This window comes from Theropithecus gelada, chromosome 12 (genome assembly GCF_003255815.1).
Source record: "Theropithecus gelada isolate Dixy chromosome 12, Tgel_1.0, whole genome shotgun sequence".
NCBI classification, from domain to species: Eukaryota; Metazoa; Chordata; class Mammalia; order Primates; family Cercopithecidae; genus Theropithecus; species Theropithecus gelada.
Window position 1 is genome coordinate 59,552,020 of NC_037680.1, and position 23,673 is coordinate 59,575,692.

Consider the following 23,673-nt stretch of genomic DNA (forward strand, 5'->3'; position numbering starts at 1 on the left):
CATTTTTCTTTAATAATACCAAACAAACACTATCCTTATTCTAGACTATGTAGGTTCTTATTGCTGCTGAACCATATTATTACAAATTAATGGCTTAAAACAACACGAATGTATTGTGTTACAGTTGGGGAGATCAGAAGTCTGAAGTAGGCCTCAGTGGACTAAAATCAAGATGTTAGCAGGACTGCATTCCTTTCTGGAGGCTCTAGAGGATAATTTTTTTTTTCTTTTCCAACTTCTGGAGGCTCCCCACATTCTTTGACTTGTGTCCCCCTACCATCTTCAGAGCCAGCAGTGTTTCTACATCATTCTTTTCCTTTCCTCTTCCCTCTTTAAGAACTTGTTGGTTATATTGGGCCTTTTTGGATAATCTAGGATAATCTTATTTTTGATAGTCACCAAAATTTTATTTACTCTCATGTCAGATTAGGCTACCATTGAGTGGTTTCTAGTTACGGTGGTGGCAATATTTATGTTTTAGTCAAAATAATAAATTCAGATAGTTTTAGAAAATTAAATAGAGCTTACTGTAATCCCAGCACTTTGGGAGGCCAAGGCGGGTGGATCACCTGAGGTCAGGAGTTGAAGATCAGCTTGGCCAACATGGTGAAACCCCATCTCTACTAAAACTACAAAAAATTAGCCAGGCATGGTGGTGGGTGCCTGTAATCCCAGCCACTCAGGAGGCTGAGGCAGGAGAATCGCTTGAACTGGGGAGGTGGAAGTGGCAGTGAACCAAGATTGCACCACTGAACTCCAGCCTGGGCAACAAGAGCAAAACTCTATCTCAAAAAAAAGAAAAGAAAATTAAATAGAACTTAAATACTTACAACAAAATGCAATAATCTTTAACCTTATTTTGAACTAGCCAGTCCAGATCTTAGAGCTGTTCTTTTTGGAATTTACTTTCATGTCCAAATGAGATGCTAGATTAGTTTACTCTTGCTGTTATAACAAATTACCACAAATGTAGTGACTTAAAACACTTTACATTCATTCTCTTAGAGTTTTGGAAGTCAGAAATCCAAAATCAGTTTCACTGGGCTAAAGTCAAGGTGTTGATAGGATTACCTCTGGAGATTCTATGGACAATCAGCTTCCTTGTTTTTTTTAAGCATCTAGTTGGATTCTTGTTTATGCCTTTTTCCTCCATCTTCAAAGCATGTCATTCCAATCCCTGCTTCCATAATCACATAACCTTCTCCGAAGTAAAATCTCCTTCTGCTTCCCTCTTGTAAGGATACTTGTGGTTACATGTAGGGCCCACCTGGATAATCTCCCCATCTTGGGATCTGTAATCGCATCTGCAAGATCCCTTTTGCCACATAGATAGCATTCGCAGATTTCAGGGATTAGGATTTTGTTATCTTGGAGGGTTATTATTTAGCCAGCCACATATCATCATATTGCTAATTCTTAATTTTCAGTTTTTAATTTTGCTGTATTTCTCTTAAAGTAATTGAAGATACTATATTTTCCCCTCATATTATCTGAATATAGTTATATCTAATTTTATTCCTTTGTCAGTGTTTGTATTGTGACTATGTAAATACTGCTCAGTGCTGAACCAATTAATATTATTCTTTCTGTAAAACTCTTGATTCTCCAATAGCTAATAATTGTATTTTTTTTCTATGTGCCATTTGTTCCCTTTATTTTAAGCAAACATTCTGTTGCTATGGTATACACCTATTTTAGTACACTCATTTTTCAAGCACATTTTTCTTTGTTTTAAACTGAGAATTTCTCTCTCTTAGCCTCTGTCTTGATTTCTTGTTTTGGCATGGTGTATGACTGTCATCCTAGGACTTGCAAGTTTCTAGCATCGAGTTCTTTTTCCTAGAAAGCATCCCTTCCTCTTTATGTCCTGGTTTTGGTGAAGAATATATTTGAGTAGCTTTCTAAAAAAGCTTGCTTAGGAAGCAAAAATCTTAAGACCTCATGTCAGAAATGCTTTATTTTCAGTCTTCACACTTGACTGATAGCATAGGTTGGTAGGTTGGAATTTTGGAGGCATGATTCCATTGTCTTCTGCCTTCCAGTGTTCTGTGGAAGCGATTTGTGGTGATGATTCCTGAGTATTTCTGTGTGACCTGTTTTCCAAAATTTATGGTATCTCTATGGTTGGTATTCTCAGTTTCACAAATGTGACTAGGTGTAGAGCTTTTAAAATTGTTTTTCTGGGGAATTGATGGATCCTTGGCATCAAGAAGCTTATATTCTTCAGTTCTGAGAAACTTCCCTGTATTATTTGCTTGACAATTGCTTTCTCTCTGCTTTCTGTGTTCCCTTTTTTGGAATTATTTCTGTTTGTGTGTTGCATTACTGCAGAGATTTCTAATTATTTCTTCCCTTTTATGTTATCATTTATATCTGTATGCTACTTTCTGAGAGATTTTCTCAAATTTTGTGTGTGTGTATGTGTGTTTTGGCTTTTTTTTTTGTTTTGAAATGGAGTTGCCCAGGCTGGAGTGCAGTGATGCAATCTCTGCTTACTGCAGCCTGCCTCCCAGGTTCAAGTGATTCTCCTGCCTCAGCCTCCCAAGTAGCTGGGACTACAGATGGTGCGCCACCATTCCGGGCTGATTTTTTGTATTTTTAGTAGAGACAGGGTTTCACCATGTTGGCCAGGCTGGTCTCGAACTCCTGACCTCAAGTGATTCACCTTCATCAGCCTCCCAAAGTGCTGGGACTACAGGTGTGAGCCACCGTGCCCCACCATCTCAATCAGTTTTTTATTTTCTCTGTCATTTTAATTCCGGGAACATTTTTGTTGTTATTCTTTGAATATACTTAGAAATACAGCATTCTGTTCTTTCATAGGTAAAATGTCCTAGCAGTGAGGTTAATAGCAGTCTTTTTTATTCCTGCTCTTACTGTCTCGTCTCTTCTAGTTATTGGTTTTTTTTTGTTTGTTTTTGTTTTTTTTTTTTAACCCCTCTGTCATTGCTGGTGAGCAAATATTTATCAAATGAGGCACTAGAAAGCTACTTGGAATAACTGTGTGTATAGGGTTCAGTATTGGCAGCAGGGTAGAATTGATGGAGAGAAGCTGTTTTGTATCTTACTGGGCTTCACCTGTAAGTGTTCGCAAAGAAGAATCTTTTAATAGCCTTATTGCCTAAGCTGGTGTTCTGAATCTAGGCAGGGGCAAGTCTCCTTTTCAGTGTGCAGATTTCCACTTAATCTCATTACAGTTGTCTTCTGCTGTCAGACTCATTGAGTTTTGAGCTGTTTAGGTTCCTTTTCTCCAGAGACAAACTCTTTGGTCTTTGAGGGTGGATTGGGAAAGTGACAGTTATCTGGCTGCCTGGGATAAGGAGAGGCCTGGCCTCTAAGCCCTTATTATATACTTTACACTAGTTTTCCTTAAGTTCAGCCAGGAGTTTTCCACAGTATCATTGTCCCCAAAACCTGATACTTTTTTAGAGTGTCTGTCATTAGGTGTTTGCAAGGGATTACAAGTGAATACAGGGTACAGTTCACTATGCTTGATTGGACATTGTACCCACTGTTCAGTACGCTTTTTGGGTACAATGTGTGTGCCATACTACAAAGTCTGATTAAATAGTCCTTATAAGATTATCCTTACTTCAGATACTAGCTGTTAAGTTTGGAACGATCACTTTAGACCAACTGTCTATAAAGTAAGAGATTCCCAAGGCTGCTTGTAATGTTTGGTAGTTTACTAGAAAGACTCACAACCCCACTGAAAGTGCTGTACTCATGGTTACAGTTTTATTACAGCAAAAAGAAACAAAGTAGAGCCAGCCAAAGGAAGAGACATAGGGCGAAGTTGGAAAGGGTTCCAAATGTGAAGGGAGATGTGTTATCCTCCCATTGTCAATGTATAGCAATATACATGGAGTACTACCAACTAGGGAAGCTCACTGGAGCGTCTATGTTCACAGTTTTTATTGGAGTTTCATTACGTGGGCATGATTGAATTATCAATCAAATGGTTGAGTTCAATCTCCAGTCTTCCTCCTCTCATTGAGCAGAGACCAAATCCCTTAGTACACTTTGTGCTACTTTGTTTAATGATAAGAAGTTAACACTGCCAGAAACCCTCTTTTTTTCTAAATTTCATTTGGCTTATATCTGTTTAAAATTTACTTATCTTTTTATCTCTTTTGTTTTCATTTAGGTTAGTGGTCTATTTTGAAATAATTGAATCTTTTTTTAATTGAAGACATTGTCATAAAGGGTAATAAGGTCTTTTGCCCTCTGCTTTAATCCAGTTTTAGGAAGAATGTTTGGATAGTGATTTACTCAGGGAGACACATTACACTCCAATTTGATGTGGTTTGATAGGCACACTTTATTTTCATCTTATAAAGCATGGCATGTGGGCACCAGAAGTCTGATTGAAAGGAAGTAAAATCAGTGGAGCAATTAAACATTAACTAGGTGGGGGGCAATTATGCTAAAGTTATGTAAATAGTTTTAGATTATGTATAAGTAATTATGTTACTCAGAGTAGTTGACAGGGCAAAAATTAGATTGCTTATTCGTTTGAGACTTATTTTTGATTTTATTTTTAAAGGTTGTAATGGTTGTCATAATTTGAACCTTCATTTAATTTCTTGCTTGAAAGTTATTATATGATGTAGCATAACTAAATTTTATCTTAATGGTAATACATGTAGACCATAGAAAATTTGGATTGGCTTCAGATTAAATGCCTTTTGCTGTCTTTGGTTTGTTAATGGAATCTTTGTAGTAACTAAAATTAGTTAAGAGTATCTTTTGTATAAATATATGCTTTTGCTTACTTAGTAAAGCAATAGTTGGTAACTTAGTTGATAAACAGATTCTTAAAAATATATCTCTTGTCAAAGTGGGATGTTTCATTTTAAATTAGCCTTATTCTAGAAATATATTGAATAGGTTGAGTATCCCTTATCACAACTGCTTCGGACCAGAAGAGTTTCAGATTTTGGAATATTTGCATTATACTTATCAGTTGAGCGTTGAAAATCTGAAATTTCCTTTGAGTGTTATGCTCGTGCTCCAAAAGTTACAGGTTTTGGAACATTTTGGATTTTGTATTTACAGATTTTGGATACTCAGCCTATACCTATCAAATGCTTCTGTGGCGATGAGGGAAATAAATTGTTAAATGTATTATAGGATGATGTACTTTAGTATTCCTGCACATCTACCCCGTACATTTGTACAAATAAAAAAAAAACTGTCCTGTATAGTTGAAGATTACCTGAAAGAAAATTTTTAAAAAGGTTTAACAAATATTACTTAGTTTTATGTTTATAATGAACCTGTAACACAAGACTTAGGTGTTACTCCAAAAGTAAAATGCGACAATAGACAAGAACTTAAAAAAGTTAACTGTTGTTAGTAATATATAACTTCAATTACAGGACAAATGTTAATTTATAAAGTCAAATCTAAAAGACTTCTAGGAATGATGTCCATGTCTTGCCTCCAAATGATATCAAAACAAAACTGTAGCCTGGACAGGATCAAAAGAGTTGTCAAGTAAAAGCTATAATGCAATAATATCATTCTAACTGAAGAGAAAAAAATATAATCACTTAAAAATTTCAAAAGTCTGCTGGGCATGGTAGCTTACGCTTGTAATTCCAGCACTTTGGGAGACCAAGGCGGGCAGATCACCTGCCGTGAGGAGTTTGAGACCAGCCTGGCCAACCTGGTGAAACCTCATCTCTACTAAAAATACAAAAATTAACTGGCTGTGGTGGTGCACACCTGTAATCCCAGCTACTCCAGAAGCAGAGACAGGAGAAACCCTTGAACCCAGGAGGCGGAGGTTGCAGTGGGCTATGATTGCACCACTACACTCCAGCCTGGGCAACAGAGCAAGACTCTGTCTCAAAAAAAAAAGTGTTTCAAAAATCTTACCTCTTTAGGGTTGCTAAACAATTTGAGTTCCTAGACTGCTTTGAATTCAAAGTTAGAAACTAGAACTAATCTAATTTAACCTATTAATGTAAACTTTCCTCTAGGAAAAATATGTTTCAGATCACCTCACATCTATTAAGCTTATTAAATAATCTATTTTATCCAGAACGCTATTCTATACCTTACTAGACAACAAGATGTTCAAATAGTAGTGCTATTTTGAGTTCTACAAATCTCCAAACCGCTTTCTGCTGGGGCTGCACTAATTTACACTCCCACCAACAGCATATAAGGGTTCCCTCTGCAGCCTCACCAACATTCTTACATTCTTTTTTTTTTTTTTTGTGACGGAGTCTCGCTTTGTCGCCCAAACTGGCGTGCAGTGGCCGGATCTCAGCTCACTGCAAGCTCCGCCTTTCAGGTTCATGCCATTCTCCTGCCTCAGCCTCCTGAGTAGCTGGGACTACAGGCACCTGCCACCTCGCCTGGCTATTTTTTTTTTTTTGTATTTTTTAGTAGAGACGGGATTTCACCGTGTTAGCCAGGATGGTCTCGGTCTCCTGACCTTGTGATCCACCCGTCTCAGCCTCCCAAAGTGCTGGGATTACAGGCTTGAGCCACCACGCCTGGCCTACGTTCTTATTTTTTGATTTTTTTTTTTTTCTTTTTTTTGAGATGGAATCTCACTGTCACCCAGGCTGGAGTGAAGTGGCACGATCTCGGCTCACTGCAACCTCTGCTCCCTGGGTTCGAGTGATTTTCTTGTCTCAGTTTCCCAAGTAGCTGGGACTACAGGCGCCCGCCACCATGCCCAGCTAGTTTTTGTGTTTTTAGTAGAGATGGGGTTTCGCCATGTTGGCCAGGCTTGTCTCGAACTCTTGACCTCAGGCAATCCAAATGCCTTGGCCTCCCAGAGTGCTAGGATTACAGGTGTGAGCCACTGCGCTTGGCCTATTTTTTGACTTTTTAATAGTAACCATTTTGATTGGTGTGAGATAGTATCACATTGTGGTTTTGATTTGCAGTCTCTCTGATTAGTGACATTGAACATTTTTTCATGTTTGTTGGTCAGCTGCATGTCTTCTTCTGAGAAATGCCTGCTCATGTCCTTTGCCCATTTTTTAATGTGTTTTTTTCTTGTTAATTTAAGTTCCTTACAGATTCCTTTGTTGGATGCATACTTTGAACATATTTTCTCCTATTCTGTAGGTTGTCAGTTTATTCTTTTGATAGTTTCTTTTGTGTGCAGAAAGTCATTAGTTTAATGAGGTCCAACTTGTCAATCTTTGTTTTTGTCGTATTTGCTTTTGCAATATTAGTTATAAAGTCTTTGCCTAGGCCAATGTCCAGAAGAGGGTTTTCAAGGTTTTCTTTTAGAACTTTTATTTTGAGGTCTTACATTTAAGTCTTTAATTCATCTTGAGTTAATTTTTTTATATGGTGAGAGGCAGGCTGCATATGGCTAGCTAGTTTTCCTTGCACCATCTATTGAATAAGGCATCCTTTATCCATTCTTTATTTTTGCCAACTTTGTTGAAGATCCATTGTTTGTAGGTGTGTGACTTTGTTTCTGGATTCTCCATTCTGTTTCATTGGTCTGTGTGCCTATTTTTGTACCAGTACCGTACTGTTTTGGTTACTGTAGCCCCATAGTTTGAAGTCAGGTAATATGATGCTGCTGGCTTTGTTCTTTTTGCTTAGAATTGCTTTGGCTATTTGGGCTCTTCTTGCTTCTCTGTGAATTTTAGAGTAGTTTTTTATAATTCTGTGAAAAATGATGTTGGTTATTTGATTGAAAATGTGTTGAATTCCTTTGGGCAATATGGTCATTTTAATGATATTGATTCTTCTAATCTATGAGCGTGGAATGTTGTTCCATTTGTGTCATCTGTGATTTCTTTCATCAGTGCTTTGGAGTTCTCCTTGTAGAGATTTTTCACCTCCTGGGGTAGATGTATTCCTAAGTATTTTAATTTTTTTTTTTGTATGTGGCTATTGTAAATGGGATTACATTTTTGATTTAGTTCTCAGCTTGAATGTTATTGCCGTATATAAATGCTACTGATTTTTGTGAATACTTTTTAAAGCACTTGCTTATGAGTGAGCATATGTGATGTTTGTCTTTCTGTGCCTGTGTTGTTTCACTTAAGATACTGACTTCCAATTCCATCCATGTTGCTACAAAATTGATTCCTTTCTTTTTAATGGCTGAATAATATTCCATTGTGTATGTATACCACATTTTCTTTATTCACTCACCCATTGATGGACCCTTAGTTGATTCCATATCTTTGCTATTGTGAATAGTGCTGTGATAAACTTACAAGTCCAGCGGTCTTTTTGGTATATTATTTCTTTTCCTTTGGTTAGATACCCAGTAAGAGAGATTGTTGGATTGAATGGTAGTTCTATTTTTAGTTCTTTGAGAAATCTCCATACGGCTTTCTATAGAGGTTGTACTAATTTATGTTCTCACTATCAGTGTATGAGTTTTTTCTCTGCATCCTTGCCAGCATCTCTTTGGTTTTTTTTGTTTGACAATAGCCATTCTGACTAGGGTAAGATGATAATGTAGTTTTGAATTGCATTTCTCTGATGATTAGTGATGTTGAGCATTTTTTCATATACCTCTTAGCCATTTGTATGTCTTTTGAAAAATGTCTATTCATGTTCTTTACCCACTTCTTTAATAAGTTATTTTTATCAAATATATATATACATTTTTTTTGAGATGGGGTCTTACTCTGTCATTTAGGTTTTGCAGTGGCGCAATTTCGGCTCACTGCAACCTCCATGTCCCAGGCTCAAGTGATCCTTCCATCTCAGCGTCTCAAATAGCTGGGACCACAGGCGCACACCACTACGCCCAGCTAATTTTTTGTATTTTTAGTAGAGATAGGATTTCACCATGTTGCCCAAGCTGATCTCGAGCTCCTAAGCTCAAGCAATCCTCCTGCCATGGCCTCCCAAAGCGCTGGGATTACAGCCATGAGCCATGGTGCAAAGTCAAGCTTTTTATCACAGTAGCTTTTCCCCCCACTTTCTATAGATAGTCTTTTTGGTTTCTTGAGAACATTGAGAAATCCAGGTGACTGTAAACACTTTGGAATGAGTTAGGATGGTTTTCAGCTCATTTGGGAATTAAGGATAAATGACAAGCCAGGAGATATATACAATAGTTAGAATGTGTTAAGTAGCCTCCAGAAAATCAGTAAAAATGGAGCGTGACTCATGTGCATTGACCTGTAGAACAGTGGTTCTCAAACGTCTTAGTTTTATAGTTTTTACCTTGTTTATACTCTTAACAGTTAAAGAGCTTTTGTTTATATAGCTTATAGCTATCAATATTTACTGCATTCAAAATTAAAACAGAAAATTTTAAAACTTAAGTATTAACTGATTTAAAAATAATAAAGTTATTTCATATAAACAACCCTTTTTGAAGTGAACAGTAACTATTTTCTAAAGATAAAAAAATTTTGTGGAAAGAGTGACATTGTTTTTGTTTTAAAAATCTTTTTAGTGTCTGGCTTAATAAAATACCTCTGAATTCTCATGAATCTGCTTCTCTGTTCAACCTGAGTCCGTTGAATCACATAATCACATGAAGTTGCCTCTGGAAAACTCCATTGTACACTCATAAGAGACTGAGAAAAAGGCAAATGAAACTTCATGTTTTTGTGAAAATAATTTTGAGTTGGCTGATCTCATGAGAGGGTCTTGGGGGAGCCAAGGGTCTCCAGACCACACTTGTAGTACCGCCATAAGAAATAAACATGTTAACTAGATTACTGCCTTAGAGCTCATGCTTTGGATTCCTATTGCCTGGATTGGAATTCCAACTTCCCTACTGTTATTTAATATTATCATTTTCCTAATTTGTTAAATGGACTAATTGGACCGATTTTATAGGATTGTTAGGATTAAATGTAATTACACTCGTAAAGTATAATAATCACTTAATAAAATGCTACCTATTTTTTTTTTTTTTGAGACAGAGTCTCTCTATCACCCAGGCTGGAACGCAGTGATGCTATCTCAGCTCACTGCAGCCTCCGCCTCCTGGGTTCAAGTGATTCTCCTGCCTCAGCCTCGCGAGGAGCTGGGATTACAGGCATGTGCCAGCACACGTGGCTAATTTTTGTAGTTTTTAGTAGAGATGGGGTTTTACCATGTTAACCAAGCCAGTCACGAACTCCTGACGTCATGATCTGCTCGCCTAGGCCTCCCAAAGTGTTGGGATGACAGGCGTGAGCCACTGGCCTGGCCCTTAAAATGCTACCTTTTACTATCAAAGTTTTAGTCCTGTTATGTCACGCTTGCTCAGAATTTTCTGTTGGTTTCCTACCTCACTTAGAGCTTTGGCTTTTACAGTGGCTTTATAAGGTTTTTCTTCATGATCTGGCATATTGCTGCCTCTCTGCTTTCATATCCTTGTTCTCATCTCACATCCCCCCCACTCACTGTGCAAATAGTGGCCTTCTTGTGTTCATCTAAAACCAGTCATGTCTTTCCTCAGGGCCTTGGTTTTATTATTTTCTCCACAGAATGTTCACTTCTTCAAATATTGTTTTGCTTCCCTTGTCCTTCAGGTTTTTGCTTTAACGCACCTGAGTGAAATCCTTTTTCATTTAACCCATCCACACAAATTGGCCCTGTCTCCCTTCTCTGCTTTATTTTTTTTTCCCTGTAGTATTTTTAGTTTTGTAGCACACTAAGTATTTACTTATATGTCTCTCTTTCTCTAGAATGTAGGCTCCAGTAGGGATGGATTTTTTGTTTTTATTTGTCTAATGTGTTTACTGCTATACCTTCAATACCTAGGTTGATGCTTGGTGCATATTTAAGTGCTGACAAAATATTTTTTGAATGAGTAAATCATGATTGCTACTGTGAAGATGAAAGGGAAATAGTCTCTGTTTCTCACAAATGTATAACCTTAATTGGACAGTGCTTCTGAGATAAAATGAATTTGTAAAGTGTTTATTTTAGCATGGCATGTTGGATACACGGAAGTACTCATTAATTGGTGGCTGTTACTGAAGAATAAGAAATAAAAGGATAAGACATTTTAAGTAGAAATGACCTGAATAAAAGGAAATTGCATTCACATTTTAAGGGGTAGGGTAGATATTGTTTAGTGCATACCGGCAAAGTAAGATTGCAACTGTATAGCCAAGGCTGAGGCATTCGGATTTTGTTCTGTGGGTAATACATTTTTACATGTTCTTAAGGCAGAGGTGCTGTGATGAAAGTGGTAGGTTTGGAAGATGAAACCAGCAGAAGTCTTTGAGGTTGCCTGGGATATCCTTCTGGTGTCGGCTTAACCAGACATGCTTAATAAAGCATTTAGATAATTTATCATACATAATAAAACATTTGCAAAATTATAAACTATGCCCAATTATTACTTCCTCTAATTGTGTGGTAGCATGAAATTGCTATTTGACCACAGTTGTATGTTTTGAACTATTTATGTAATTGCCAACTTTATTAGACTTTATCATTTAAAACTAAGATTTTTGATTTAGAATCAATCAAGGTGTTTATACTGGTAACTAACTTGCTAAATATCTTAATACAGGCCAAAGTATGTTTAGTCCAGCAAGTATCGGTCAACCACGAAAGACGACATTATCTCCTGCCCAGTTGGATCCTTTTTATACTCAAGGAGATTCTTTGACTTCAGAAGATCACCTCGATGACTCTTGGGTGACTGTGTTTGGGTAAGGTTTTTAGATCATTTGCCTTTTAAAAACCCCACCGAATATAATCAAACATACAGAAAAATGGAAAGAAGCGCATAGCAAACACCCATATTACTACTGCCTAGATTCTATGGTTAACAGTTTGCTACACTTGCTTTATCTGTCATTCACCCATCTATCAATTCATTCTTTTTGTTGGTACATTTCATAATAACTTGTAGACAACAATACATATTACCCTGACATTTGAGCATGCATGTCATTAACTAGAGTTTGATATTTGTTTGTAGTTTTTTTAATCATTTGTTTATTTCTTCCCAGCTTATTTTCTCTTAAGCATATTTGCTAGATGGAATACAGTTGTCCCTTTAGACTTAGGGACTCCTTCCCCTTTTTCTAGTGACTAGTTCTCTATATCTAGTGGAATTCACCAGTTTTGAACTAACAGAATGAACATTTACACACACACACACACACACATATCACAGGGTTGATACTTTCTAGTCACAAAGTATTGAATATTAATAGAAACAGAGTATGACGCTCGTCGTTACATTTTTGAATAGATTTTTAGGTCCAAAATATACTTTAAAATACCTTTCTTTAAAAAAAATTTTTATTTCCGTAGGTTTTTGGGGAACAGGTGGTATTTGGTTACATGAGTAAGTCCTTTACATGATTTGTGAGACTTTGGTGCACCCATCTCCTGAGCAGTATACACTGACCCCAATTTATAGTCTTTTATCACTCAGCCTCTTCCCGCCATTTTCCCCTGAGTCCCCAAAGTCCATTTCATCATTCTTATGCCTTTGCATCCGTATAGCTTAGCTCCCACTTATGAGTGAGAACATACGATGTTTGCTTTTTCCATTCCCGAGTTACTTCACTTAGAATAAGTGAGTTACTTCACTTAGAATAATAGTCTCCAGTTCCATCCAGGTTGCTACAAATGCCATTAATTAATTCCTTTTTATGGCTGGGTAGTATTCCATTTTCTGTGTGTGTGTGTGTGTATGTATATCACTGTAAAACACCTTAGAGATCATATTGTATAATGTTTTATTTTACAAGTGAGGAAACTGAGGTGTAGGCAGCTTAAGTGATTTATTCAGCAGTTTATATCTAGTTATTATTAGCAAAGCTTCAGCAAAAACTTAGGTCTTTTGATATTCAAGCTAATATTTATACTGTACAATATAAGGTTTGTTTCTGAAAGTATGATTTGCCATACTGTATTAGTCCATTTTCATGCTGATAAAGACATACCCCAGACTGGAAAGAAAAAGAGGTTTAATTGGACTTATGTTTCCATGGCTGGAGAGTCCTCAGAATCATGGTGGGAGGTGAAAGACATTCTTACATGGCGGTGTCAAGAGAAAATGAGGAAGAAGCAAAAGCGGAAGCACCTGCTAAACCCATCAGATCTCGTGAGAATTATTCACTATCATGAGAATAGCACAGGAAAGATTGGCCCCCATGAATCAATTACCTCTCCCTGGATTCCTCCCACAATATATGGGAATTCTGGGAGATATAATTTGAGTTGAGATTTGGGTGGAGACACAGCCAAACCATTTCATTTCATCCCTGGCCCCTCTAAATCTCATGTCCTCACATTTCAAAACCAATCATGGCTTCCCGATACATCCCCCAAAGTCTTAACTCATTTCAGCATTAACCCAAAAGTCCACAGGCCCAAAAAGTCCACAGTCCCAAGTCTCATCTGAGCTAAGGCAAGTCCCTTCCACCTATGAGCCTGTAAAATCAAAAGCAAGCTGGTTACTTCCTGGATACAATGGGAGTATAGGAATTGGGTAAATACAGCCATTCCAAATGGGAGAAATTGGCCAAAACAAAGGGGTTGTAGGCCCCATGCAAGTTAAAAATCCAGCGGGGCAGTCAAATTTTAAAGCTCCAAAATGATCTCCTTTGACTTCCTGGTCTCACATCCAGGTCACGCTGATGCAAGAGGTGGGTTTCCATGGTCTTAGGCAGCTCCACCCCTATGACTTTGCAGGGTACAGGCTCCCTCCCGGCTGCTTTCCCATGCTGGCACTGAGTGTGTGGGTTTTCCAGGCACACAGTGCAAACTGTCAGTGGATCTACCATTCTGGGGTCTGGAGGATGGTGGCCCTTTTCTCACAGCCCCACTAGGCAGTGCCCCAGTAGGGACCTTGTGTGGGAGCTTTGACCCCACAATTCCCTTCCACACTGCCCTAGCAGAGGTACTCCATGAGGGCCCCACCCCTGCAGCACAGTTTTGCCTGGGCATCCAGGTATTTCCATACATCTTCTGAAATCTAGGTGAAGGTTCCCGAACCTCAATTCTTGATTCTGTGCACCCACAGACTCAACACCATGTGGAAGCTGCCAAGGTTTAGGCCTTCCACCCTCTGAAGCCACAGCCCAGGCTCTACATTGGCCCCTTTCAGCCATGGCTGGAGAGGCTGGGACACAGGGCACCAAGTCCCTAGGCTGCACACAGCACAGGGATCCTGGGCCCAGACCACGAAACCGCTTTTTCCTCCTGGGCCTCCAGGCCTGTGATGGGATTAGCTGTCTTGAAGGGCTCTGACATGCCCTAGAGACATTTTCCCCATGCTCTTGGGCCTTAACATTAGGCTTCTTTATACTTATGCAGATTTCTACAGCTGGCTTGAATTTCTCCTCAGAAAATGAGTTTTCCTTTTCTCCTGCCTTGTCGGGCTGCAAATTTTCTGAACTTTTATGCTGTTTCCCCTTTAAAATGGAATGCTTTTAATAGCACCCAAATCACCTTTTGAATGCTTTGCTGCTTAGAAATTTCTTCCGCCAGATACCTTAAATCATCTCTCTCAAGTTCAAAGCTCCACAAATCTCTAGGGCAGGGGCAAAATGCCATCAGTCTCTTTGCTAAAACATAGCAAGAGTCACTTTTGCTCCAGTCCCCAACAAGTTCCTCATCTCCATCTGAGACCACCTCAGCATGGACCTTATTGTTCATATCAGTATCAGCATTTTTGTAAAAGCCGTTCAACAAGTCTCTAGGAGGTTCCAAACTTCCCACATTTTCCTGTCTTCTTCTGAGCTCTCCAGACTGTTCCAATCTCTGCCTATTACCCAGTTCCAACGTCGCTTCACATTTTTGGGTATCTTTTCAGCAATGCCCTACTCTACTGGTAGCAATTACTGTGTTAGTCCATTTTTATGCTGCTGATAAAGACATACTTGAGACAGGGAAGAAAAAGAGGTTTCATTGGACTTACGGTTCCACATGGCTGGGGAGGCCTCAGAATCATGGCGGGAGGCAACTTACATGGTGATGTCAAGAGAAAATGAAGAAGCAAAAACAGAAGCCCCAGATAAACCCATCAGATCTTGAGACTTACTCACTATCATGAGAACAGTATGGGAAAGACCGGCCCTCCCAATTCAGTTACCTCCCCCGGGTCCGTCCCACAACGCATGGGAATTCTGGGAGATGCAATTCAAGTTGAGATTTGGGTGGAGACACAGCTGAACTGTATCACATGCTGATACTGGAATGTATCTATCTATTATATTTTTTGGGAGGATTAAAAAACATAAAAGTAACACATGAGCTCCTTGAAGGAAGAAAGGTGCACAATAAATGTTTAGTGTATTCAATTTATTTAAAATTAAAAAGTTCAAAAGGTATGTGAAAATGAACAATGAAGTCTTCCCTTTTGCTTTTCTCCCCAGCTAGTTTTCCTCCTCTTTAAGGCAGTGATTGCCACCTGTTTTTTGTGTATGTTTCCAGAGAGATTTTCTGTGTTACTGATTTCTATTTAGGTAAAAAGCAGGGTCATTGCATTTTGTTGTTCTCTAGAAAGCCCATACTCAGTCCTATATCCATAGCAATTGGGCTGGCGTGTTTTTTTTTTTCTTCTTCTTTTACATTTTTATATTCTCTCATAAAATGGCTTTTTGCTTTGTTTTGTTTTTGTTTTTGATTTTTTTTTTTTGAGACAGTCTCTGTCATCTAGGCTGGAGTGCAGTGGCTTGATCATAGCTCACTGCAGTCTCCAATTCCTGGCCTCAAGCAATCCTTCTGCCTCAGCCTTATGAGTAGTTGGGATAACAGTAATGAGCCAGCTTGGCTGCATGTTTTTGAAAATAGATATGCACTCTTAAATCTGTTTTTCAGGCTCAATAGTAGTGGTTTAACTTTTAAGATTTCCAGTAATTAGATAAATTACTTGAAGCACTCCTAGTATGTTTTCAAATTTCAGATATTAAGTTTCCCAGCTATTTATTTTTTTACTTTCAGGTTTTAACAACCCTCTGTGACTTTAATTTCAAGAACTGAAGCATTCTCCTTTAAGGGATAAAGTATTTTATTTTGATCATTTATGGGGAAGTACCTCTGAAAGATGCACTATATATGTTCTTTCTTTGGTAGTTTAACTTTTTCCTACTGACTTAGGGTTATGAAATATCATTCATTGTTTTGGGTGATTCTACTGTAGAGTATTAGAATGTAAGTTTCTACTCAAAGTGGTCCAAGAGTTTAGAATTATGTTTTATTTCTTAAGTACTTCCCTCACTTGCAGCCGTTCTTTCTTCTTTTCATTTTTGTTTTATCTCCGCCCTGTAGGCACCCAACCTATTTGTTGTTTTTCTTTGTGGTTAGAAATTTCATGTCCATATTTTATACAAATGAATTTTCAGTTCTGATTGCATGAATATGTTACTCATACAGATTTAATTAATTAATTAATTTATTTTGAGAAAAGGTCTTACTCTGTCACTCTGGCTGGAGTGCAGTGGCATGATCTCAGCTCACTGCCACCTTTCCCTCCCAGGTTCAAGCGATTCTTCCGCCTCAGCCTCTTGAGTAGCTGGGACTACAGGTGCCGCCACCATGCCCAGCTAATTTTTAGTAGAGGCGGGGTTTCATCAGGTTGGCCAGGCTGGTCTCAAACTTCTTACCTCAAGTGATCCACCTGCCTTGGCCTCCCAAAGTGCTGGTATTATAGGCGTGAGTCGTCGTGCCCGGCCTCACATAGATTTTTAATGTGTTTGGTTTCTGATTTATTTTTGAGACTCAGATTTTTTTTTTGTCTTTAGGGTTCTAATTCAGTCTTCAGATAACTGAAGTTAGAGGTTAGAGAGCCTCCAGATAGCCATTTCTATTCTGTTGGTAGTGGTTATTGTTCTCAAATTGAAAATAGCTTTATTGTTAGGACTATAAAATAATAATGTGTCATTGTAAAATATTCAAACCATACAGAACTTTATAAAGAAGAAAGTAAAAATTACTTAGAATTTTCTCATGCAGAGATATGGCTAATCAAATTTTGGTAACTGTCCTTTTAAGTGATTCTATACCATAGATATTGATGCTGAATTTTATCTTTGTTATAAGACTTAATTTCAGAATTTTTAAGTGATGCTCAATGTATAATGATTTGCTTATAATTTAAAATTCTTTATCTTTTCGTAACTGTAGTATACCTAAATGTATTACGTATTAACGTATATATATTGAAATAAATTATATATAGAACTGCAACTTTATAGTTTTTTTCTAAGACCTGGATAATGGCAATGAGAGTAGCATTTTTAGAGATTTCAGAGGTAGAATTTGAGGGTGGAGAAGAATGGCAGAATAAGACTAACTTTAAGGTACTTGCTTTTGAGTGACTGGTCGTTGACAGAATTAGCCCATATCGAGGAAAACAGGATGATCAGCACTCTCCTGTTAACGTTCTAGACAGTTGGGGGGAATGTATCTTGAAACATTATCTTGTAGTAATTTGCATTCACATTGATAGTAGAAGCTGACTGTTTTCTTTGGACAACTGTTTTTTTCAGGTTTCCTCAAGCATCTGCGTCCTACATATTATTACAATTTGCACAGTATGGGAATATCTTAAAACATGTGGTAAGGCTTAATTTTTTTTCAGTTCAGAGTTTTGACTAAAGAGGGGTAAGTTGTGAATTGAGAGAAACTTTGCTTCTGAATTTTGTGGATTTTTTTTTTAAACTTAATTTTTTTTTTAAGTTTTGATATCGTATATCCTTTGAAGTCTGGAAGGCTGGAAGGTGCATAGTTTTTGATAAAAAGAGATAAAATGAGTTTGAAAATCCACCTCTTCTCACCCCCTTCCTTAAACAGTTTACAGTCTTAAAAAAGATAGATTATACCAAGTATTATATTACTGTTTTCCAATTTTGAGCTTCTTTTATTGGGGATAAAGGAAGTAGGAGGTTCCTGAGCTTTTAGAGTTTTTAGAGCTTTATAGTTCTAAAATTTAAAAAATTATCTTACCTTGTGCTACAAGTTATAAGTAACAAATCTTTTTTTGTTACTAGAGATTGACTTAATTAACTCCTATACAAAATCAAATTGAATAGTTTTAAATAATTTTATGGCAAGTGTTGCTATGATCTCTTTACAATAAACATATTTTGAGAAGTATTTTACTTTCAGAGAATATGTACATATTGATTGTAGAGAATTGAGAGATTGTTGAAGCTGTTTTAAATATGATTTTTGTTGAACTTCACAGCTTTTTACAAGGCATCAAATATGAAATGGAAGTAAATTTATCTTCACGTTTCTATTTTGTAGTAGAATTCATTAGATGTAGATTTTATATATTTTCTATTTTAAGAGAATTTCATTCTTTGCAGATGTCTAATACAGGAAATTGGATGCATATTCGTTACCAATCTAAACTGCAGGCTCGGAAAGCCTTAAGCAAAGATGGGAGGATTTTTGGAGAATCCATCATGATTGGTGTAAAACCATGTATTGACAAAGTAAGTTATTGGTGATGTAAGGAAAGTAGCTTAATCTGTATGAAGAACACAAGACCAAGGATTGAAATTGGTGGTTGTGTCACTTGGTTTCACTGTGTCTCTTTTTCGTAGTTTGTAACATGTGATGATACTTACAGTACTCTTTGTGGCAAGCCGAAGGTATTTAATCATAGACTTTAGAATTTAGAGATAATCTGTCCTCACTTCTTCATTTTTCAGATAAAGGAAAGAAACCGAGAGGACTTAAGTAACTTGTCCAGAGTTGTTACAGATGAGGCCTAGATTTTAGGTCTCTTGACTACTAATTCATTCTCTTTCTTGTGCAAAGCGATACCAGATTCTTTAAAGTACTTAAATGGAATGATACTATTTCAGAATGAATTAGTTCATATGAATGTTAACTGATAGTTAACTTTTAAATGCCAAAGGTTTTTGTTTCGAAATATTTCTATTTCAAACTATTTTAAAATTATTCTATATATACTAATTAAATAGTACAGAGTACAATTTAAACTGTTTTTTGTGGCTTGTTAAATCATTGTGAACATTCTTTAAGTATATGTGAACTTGTACTATATACCAGGCATTGTGCTTGGTGTCAGTATACACGCATTAATGAACAAAGCAAGACGTGGTTCCTATTCTTAGAATCTGTTATAGCAGTGTAGTTATATAGTTATAATACTGTGTTGTAACAAATGTTTGCAGAGGCCAGAGAATATTTGGGGTTACTGAGCATTAAAAATCTTTGGATTTTGATTCTTTTCCAGGTTTCCCTAAGAACTTTTTTTGTCCTTGATGATTTTTCATAGTGTTTTAGGAAATTCTTATTTCTGTGGTCTATAGTTGTATTGAGATTGTTTGAGGTCACTGAAGTGAAATTTCTGGCTGAGCATTCAATCTCAAATGCTACCTAAGGAGCAAATGTTTTCTCAAGCTTAAAATTATTTGGAAGTAGAGCAAATAAAGTATTTCATCCTTATCTTTTAATTAAATTTTCTTTCTAAGTAGACTGTAATACTGGATGATATGTATTACTTTTATAAACAAAGGAGTTGTTTCTTTGTTTCTCTAGAGTGTTATGGAAAGCAGTGACAGATGTGCTTTATCATCTCCATCTTTAGCCTTTACACCACCAATCAAAACTCTAGGTACACCAACACAACCTGGAAGTACTCCCAGGATTTCTACCATGAGACCTCTTGCTACAGCATACAAAGCCTCTACTAGTGATTATCAGGTATTTTAAGGATTAGATTAAAAAAAGATGTACCTTAGCAGCTGAGTGCATAGCATGTTTAACTTTTTCATTGTATTGATTTGTATGCTATTAAATGTTTCTTGATGAGGCTATTACCTTGATGAAACCTTTACACTTTAAAAATTTTCTTTTTTAAAGTTAGCATCTTGGCCAATTGGAAAGTTATCATGAATTAAAGAACAATGTATTTGCCATTCCTTAAAATTTTTTGAGAGTTGTTTTAGCTTTTTCTAAGTTATATTTGCATACATACAAAATGTATCCCATGTACATCTTTGACATGAGGGCGCATTAAAGCTCTATTAAATTGGTGACTAAATTGATGGTATCCAAAGTGCAGAACCTTAGTTTGGAGTAGCTTTGGTTATTGAAATGAAGACATTGACCAACTCCCATTCAGACAGAAAAAAATTTCTCATTTCAAAAAAGCTTAAAGAAGTTAATTGCCACTGCACTCCAGCCTGGGAGCACAGCGAGACTCCGTCTCAAAAAAAAAAAAAAGAAGTTAATTATGTTCTTCGAAGAATGGTAGAAGTATTATGACCTCATTCAGTATATTATTGTCTCCTACTGAGTAGCCAAGTGTTTGAACTTAACCAGCTGCAGAAACAGGTCCTGCAAACACAGTACGTGAAACACTTGTGCTTTAGTAGGGCAGATAGTGGTAGTTCAGTTTTTTGACTTCCTCTGAAATTTGGAGATCATTCTAGAACTGTTTCTTTAGTTTCTGTTACTGTTATTTTAAATTTCCCATTTTTTGCAGCTTTTGTTTTATTCAGTTTTCTTTCTTTTGTTTTGAGATGGAATCTCACTCTGTTGCCTAGGCTGGAGTGCAGTGGTGCGATCCCAGCTCACTGCAACCTCTGCCTCCTGGGTTCAGTTGATTCTTCTACCTCAGCCTCCTGAGTAGATTACAGGCACGTGCCACTATGCCCAGCTAATTTTTTGTATTTTTAGTAGAGATGGGGCCATGTTGGCCATAGTGGTCTCGAACTCCTGACCTCGAGTGATCTGCCCACCTTGACCTCCCAAAGTGCTGGGATTACAGACATGAGCCACTGCACACAGCTATTAAATTTTCTAATTTAAGAAACAGATATTATTTGCTTTTCCAAAGAAATGAAATTTTGGCATTCTTAAAAGCATAAGGATATTCTAAGTCCATATATTAATTTTAAAAATATACAGTTTAGTGCTATACATGCATTTTGGTGTTTCTCTTTTAAATGAGCAATTCTAGAATTGACTATGACACTGAAGTAACAATAACCTAACAGCTTTGTGTGTGTATGTGTTTTTAATAGGTTATTTCTGACAGACAAACGCCAAAAAAAGATGAAAGTCTTGTATCCAAAGCAATGGAGTACATGTTTGGCTGGTAGTAGAAGACCAAGGAGGAAGTTGCTACACTAAAACCGAGTTAGCAGAGTGCTGCTGGTTCCTTCGGTTAGTTATATAACCGTTCCTGCAATATTGGGTAGCTGTCTCATACTTCTTTTAGAAAGAAGCCTTTTTCATTAAGGATACAGCCTTTTTGTAGCTCGCACTTTAAAAGATGCTTGAGATACATTTTAAAGAAAACTAAAAATCCCTGTGAATAGGGTTTTGTGCTTTCTGTAACAGTGCATGCTTCAGCACCGAAAACTCAGCATTGATTATTGTAAATTAAATAACTGAAATTGTGGTGAGACTTCTTAGTCTTCATGAGAACGTGGGGGTGAATTTCATGAAGGGGAACTGTAGTTATTTCTACTGACACAAAGATTATAATTAGCAATTTGAATTATGGTCTTTTAATTTAGATAGTATTTAATATTTTAATTATCCTTGTTTGTATATGTCCTGTCACAGAATGTCCTCTTGATGTATTCTAAAACGAGCATTCTTTTTAAAAACTTACTACTAAAGTTTCTTGATAATAAACCTTGTCAATGATATGTGTATTAGTCTGTTTGCATTGCTATAAAGGAATACCTGAGGCTGGGTAATTTATTAAAAATAAAAGAGGTTTATTTGGCTCAGGGTTTATTTGACTTGTAGCTGTACAAGAAGCGTGATGCTTTACTCATGGAGGAAACTGAAGGACAGTGAGCATATCACATGGTGAAAGAGAGGAAGAGAGCAGGAAGAAGGAGGTTCTAGACACTTTTCAATAACCAGATCACACATGAACTCATTACTGCAGGGAGGGCAGCACGCCATTCATGAGGCATTTGCCCCCATGATCTAAACGTCTCACCCTAGTCCCCACTTCCAACATCGGGGATCATATTTCAACATGAGATTTGGTGGGGACAGATATCCAAATGATATCAATATGTATTGAACATTTTTTGAAAGTGCAGTTTATTATAAAAAGCTTTAAGTACTCTTTGAAAGAGAAAATATATTATGAACCACTATATACCAGCTTTAATTACTGTTAAATTTTGCCATACTTGTTTCTTTTCTTCCCCTTTTATTTTGTTTAAAGCACATCTCAGATAAGATGTCATTTTACTCTAAATACTTGAGGATATATCAAAAAATATTTCTACATGGAATTACAATGTCAGTATCCCACTGGACATAATTAGTATCTTTTTTTTGAGATAGAGTCTTGTTCTATCACCCAGACTGGAGTGCAGTGGTGCAATCTTGGCTTACTGAAGCCTCTACCTCCTGGGCTCAAGTGATTTTTGTGCCTCAGCTTCCCAATTAGTTGGGACTACAGGCGTGCGCCACCATGCCTGGCTAATTTTTGTATTTTTAGTAGAGACGGGATTTCGCCATGTTGACCAGGTTGATATGGAACTCCTGAACTCAAGTGATCCGCCTGCCACGACCTCCCAAAGTACTGGGAAGTATTACTAAGTAATACTGAGGAATGTACTGGCATGAATGAAAATGCATTTATAGAGTATATTTTCATCTGAAAACTTTTACATTGAAGTCTTTTTCTTCCAATTTAGGATTATATTTATATCCTATTTCATTATGTGCAGAACTCAATTATTCAATTTAGAACTGGCTACTAAATTCCATTTTACAAGTTCTGCATTTGTATTTGAATTAATACACATTTTATTAAAAGGGTTGTTTATTGAAGGGAGTGTTTTATTTATTTGCATAGGCCTTCATGGAGTGTGAAGTTTGCTTTTGGGCCAAAAATACTTGTTTGCTATATTTTGTTATTTCTCCCAGTATCATATCCTACCCATCTTTGTATCTATCATTTAGTTTAAAAGATCCAGGAAAATTTCAGAAAGCAAGCTGTCTTATTTTTGAACACTATATAAAAACAACAAAAGTGGAATATCTGTGATGTTAGGAAAGTTACCCTGAACTAAGCCTCCTTTTAAAACCTCAGAGAAGCTGACTTCAAACAAAAATAAATGATATGAAACTGTAGTCAATGCAAGGTTGTTAAAGAGTATAAGGAAAAAAATAACATCCCTGTAGACATTGAAAGCACACCAGAAAGGCATGCCCATAAAATGGATAAAAGCTATAGAGTATACTTAAAATTGAGTTTTAAGATGTTTAGAAAATGATATAAGATATGAGAAAACAAAAATAAAATTGAAGAACTTGGGGAAATAGTAGTAATAGAGGAAAAAAGCACCATAAATTAAGACTAGAATAAATGACAGCTGATGAACAACAGATAATACCCTAAGAGAAATGAAAAATAAAAATGGAGGACTTTTAGAAATCAGAAAGAAAAGAGATAAAAAGGATTAGTAGGGATATGACAAACTTTAGAGACAGAAAAGAAAAAATGCAACATACAGAACAAAATCAAATGACTACTTTGAAAACAACCCTGCCTACCTGAGATTATACCGGAACAACAAATGGCAATATACAAACTGGGTTTGACTAGACAAAAACAGCAACTGACTTATAAGAGCAAGAGTTAAAACAGCAGCACCATGTCAGGAGGAAAAAGAATAGCCCCTTTAAGGTATCTGTAGAAAGAAAATGTGAGTGAAAGATTTTGTATCTACCAAAATTGATTAAGTATAAAAATAGCTCCTCAGACACTATCAACGTGCAAGAATTCAGGGAACG

The 23,673-nt window shown here is 36.8% G+C and overlaps 1 protein-coding gene across 2 annotated transcripts in view; it reads left to right on the forward strand.

The window, feature by feature from the left end:
• The window catches only part of NUP35 (nucleoporin 35), a 44,096-nt gene extending 22,539 nt beyond the window's left edge, over positions 1 to 21,557 (forward strand). The window contains exons 6-10 of one of the 2 annotated variants that reach the window (XM_025405515.1): positions 11,468 to 11,609; positions 17,409 to 17,478; positions 18,231 to 18,359; positions 19,435 to 19,599; positions 20,925 to 21,555. In XM_025405515.1, the coding sequence (XP_025261300.1) occupies positions 11,468 to 11,609; positions 17,409 to 17,478; positions 18,231 to 18,359; positions 19,435 to 19,599; positions 20,925 to 21,002 (584 nt within the window). In that variant the 3' untranslated portion in view covers positions 21,003 to 21,555. Of the gene's footprint in view, positions 1 to 11,467; positions 11,610 to 17,408; positions 17,479 to 18,230; positions 18,360 to 19,434; positions 19,600 to 20,924 lie in introns of both variants that reach the window. The other variant, XM_025405514.1, reaches the window with a different exon arrangement.
• Positions 21,558 to 23,673: the final 2,116 nt, after the last annotated feature.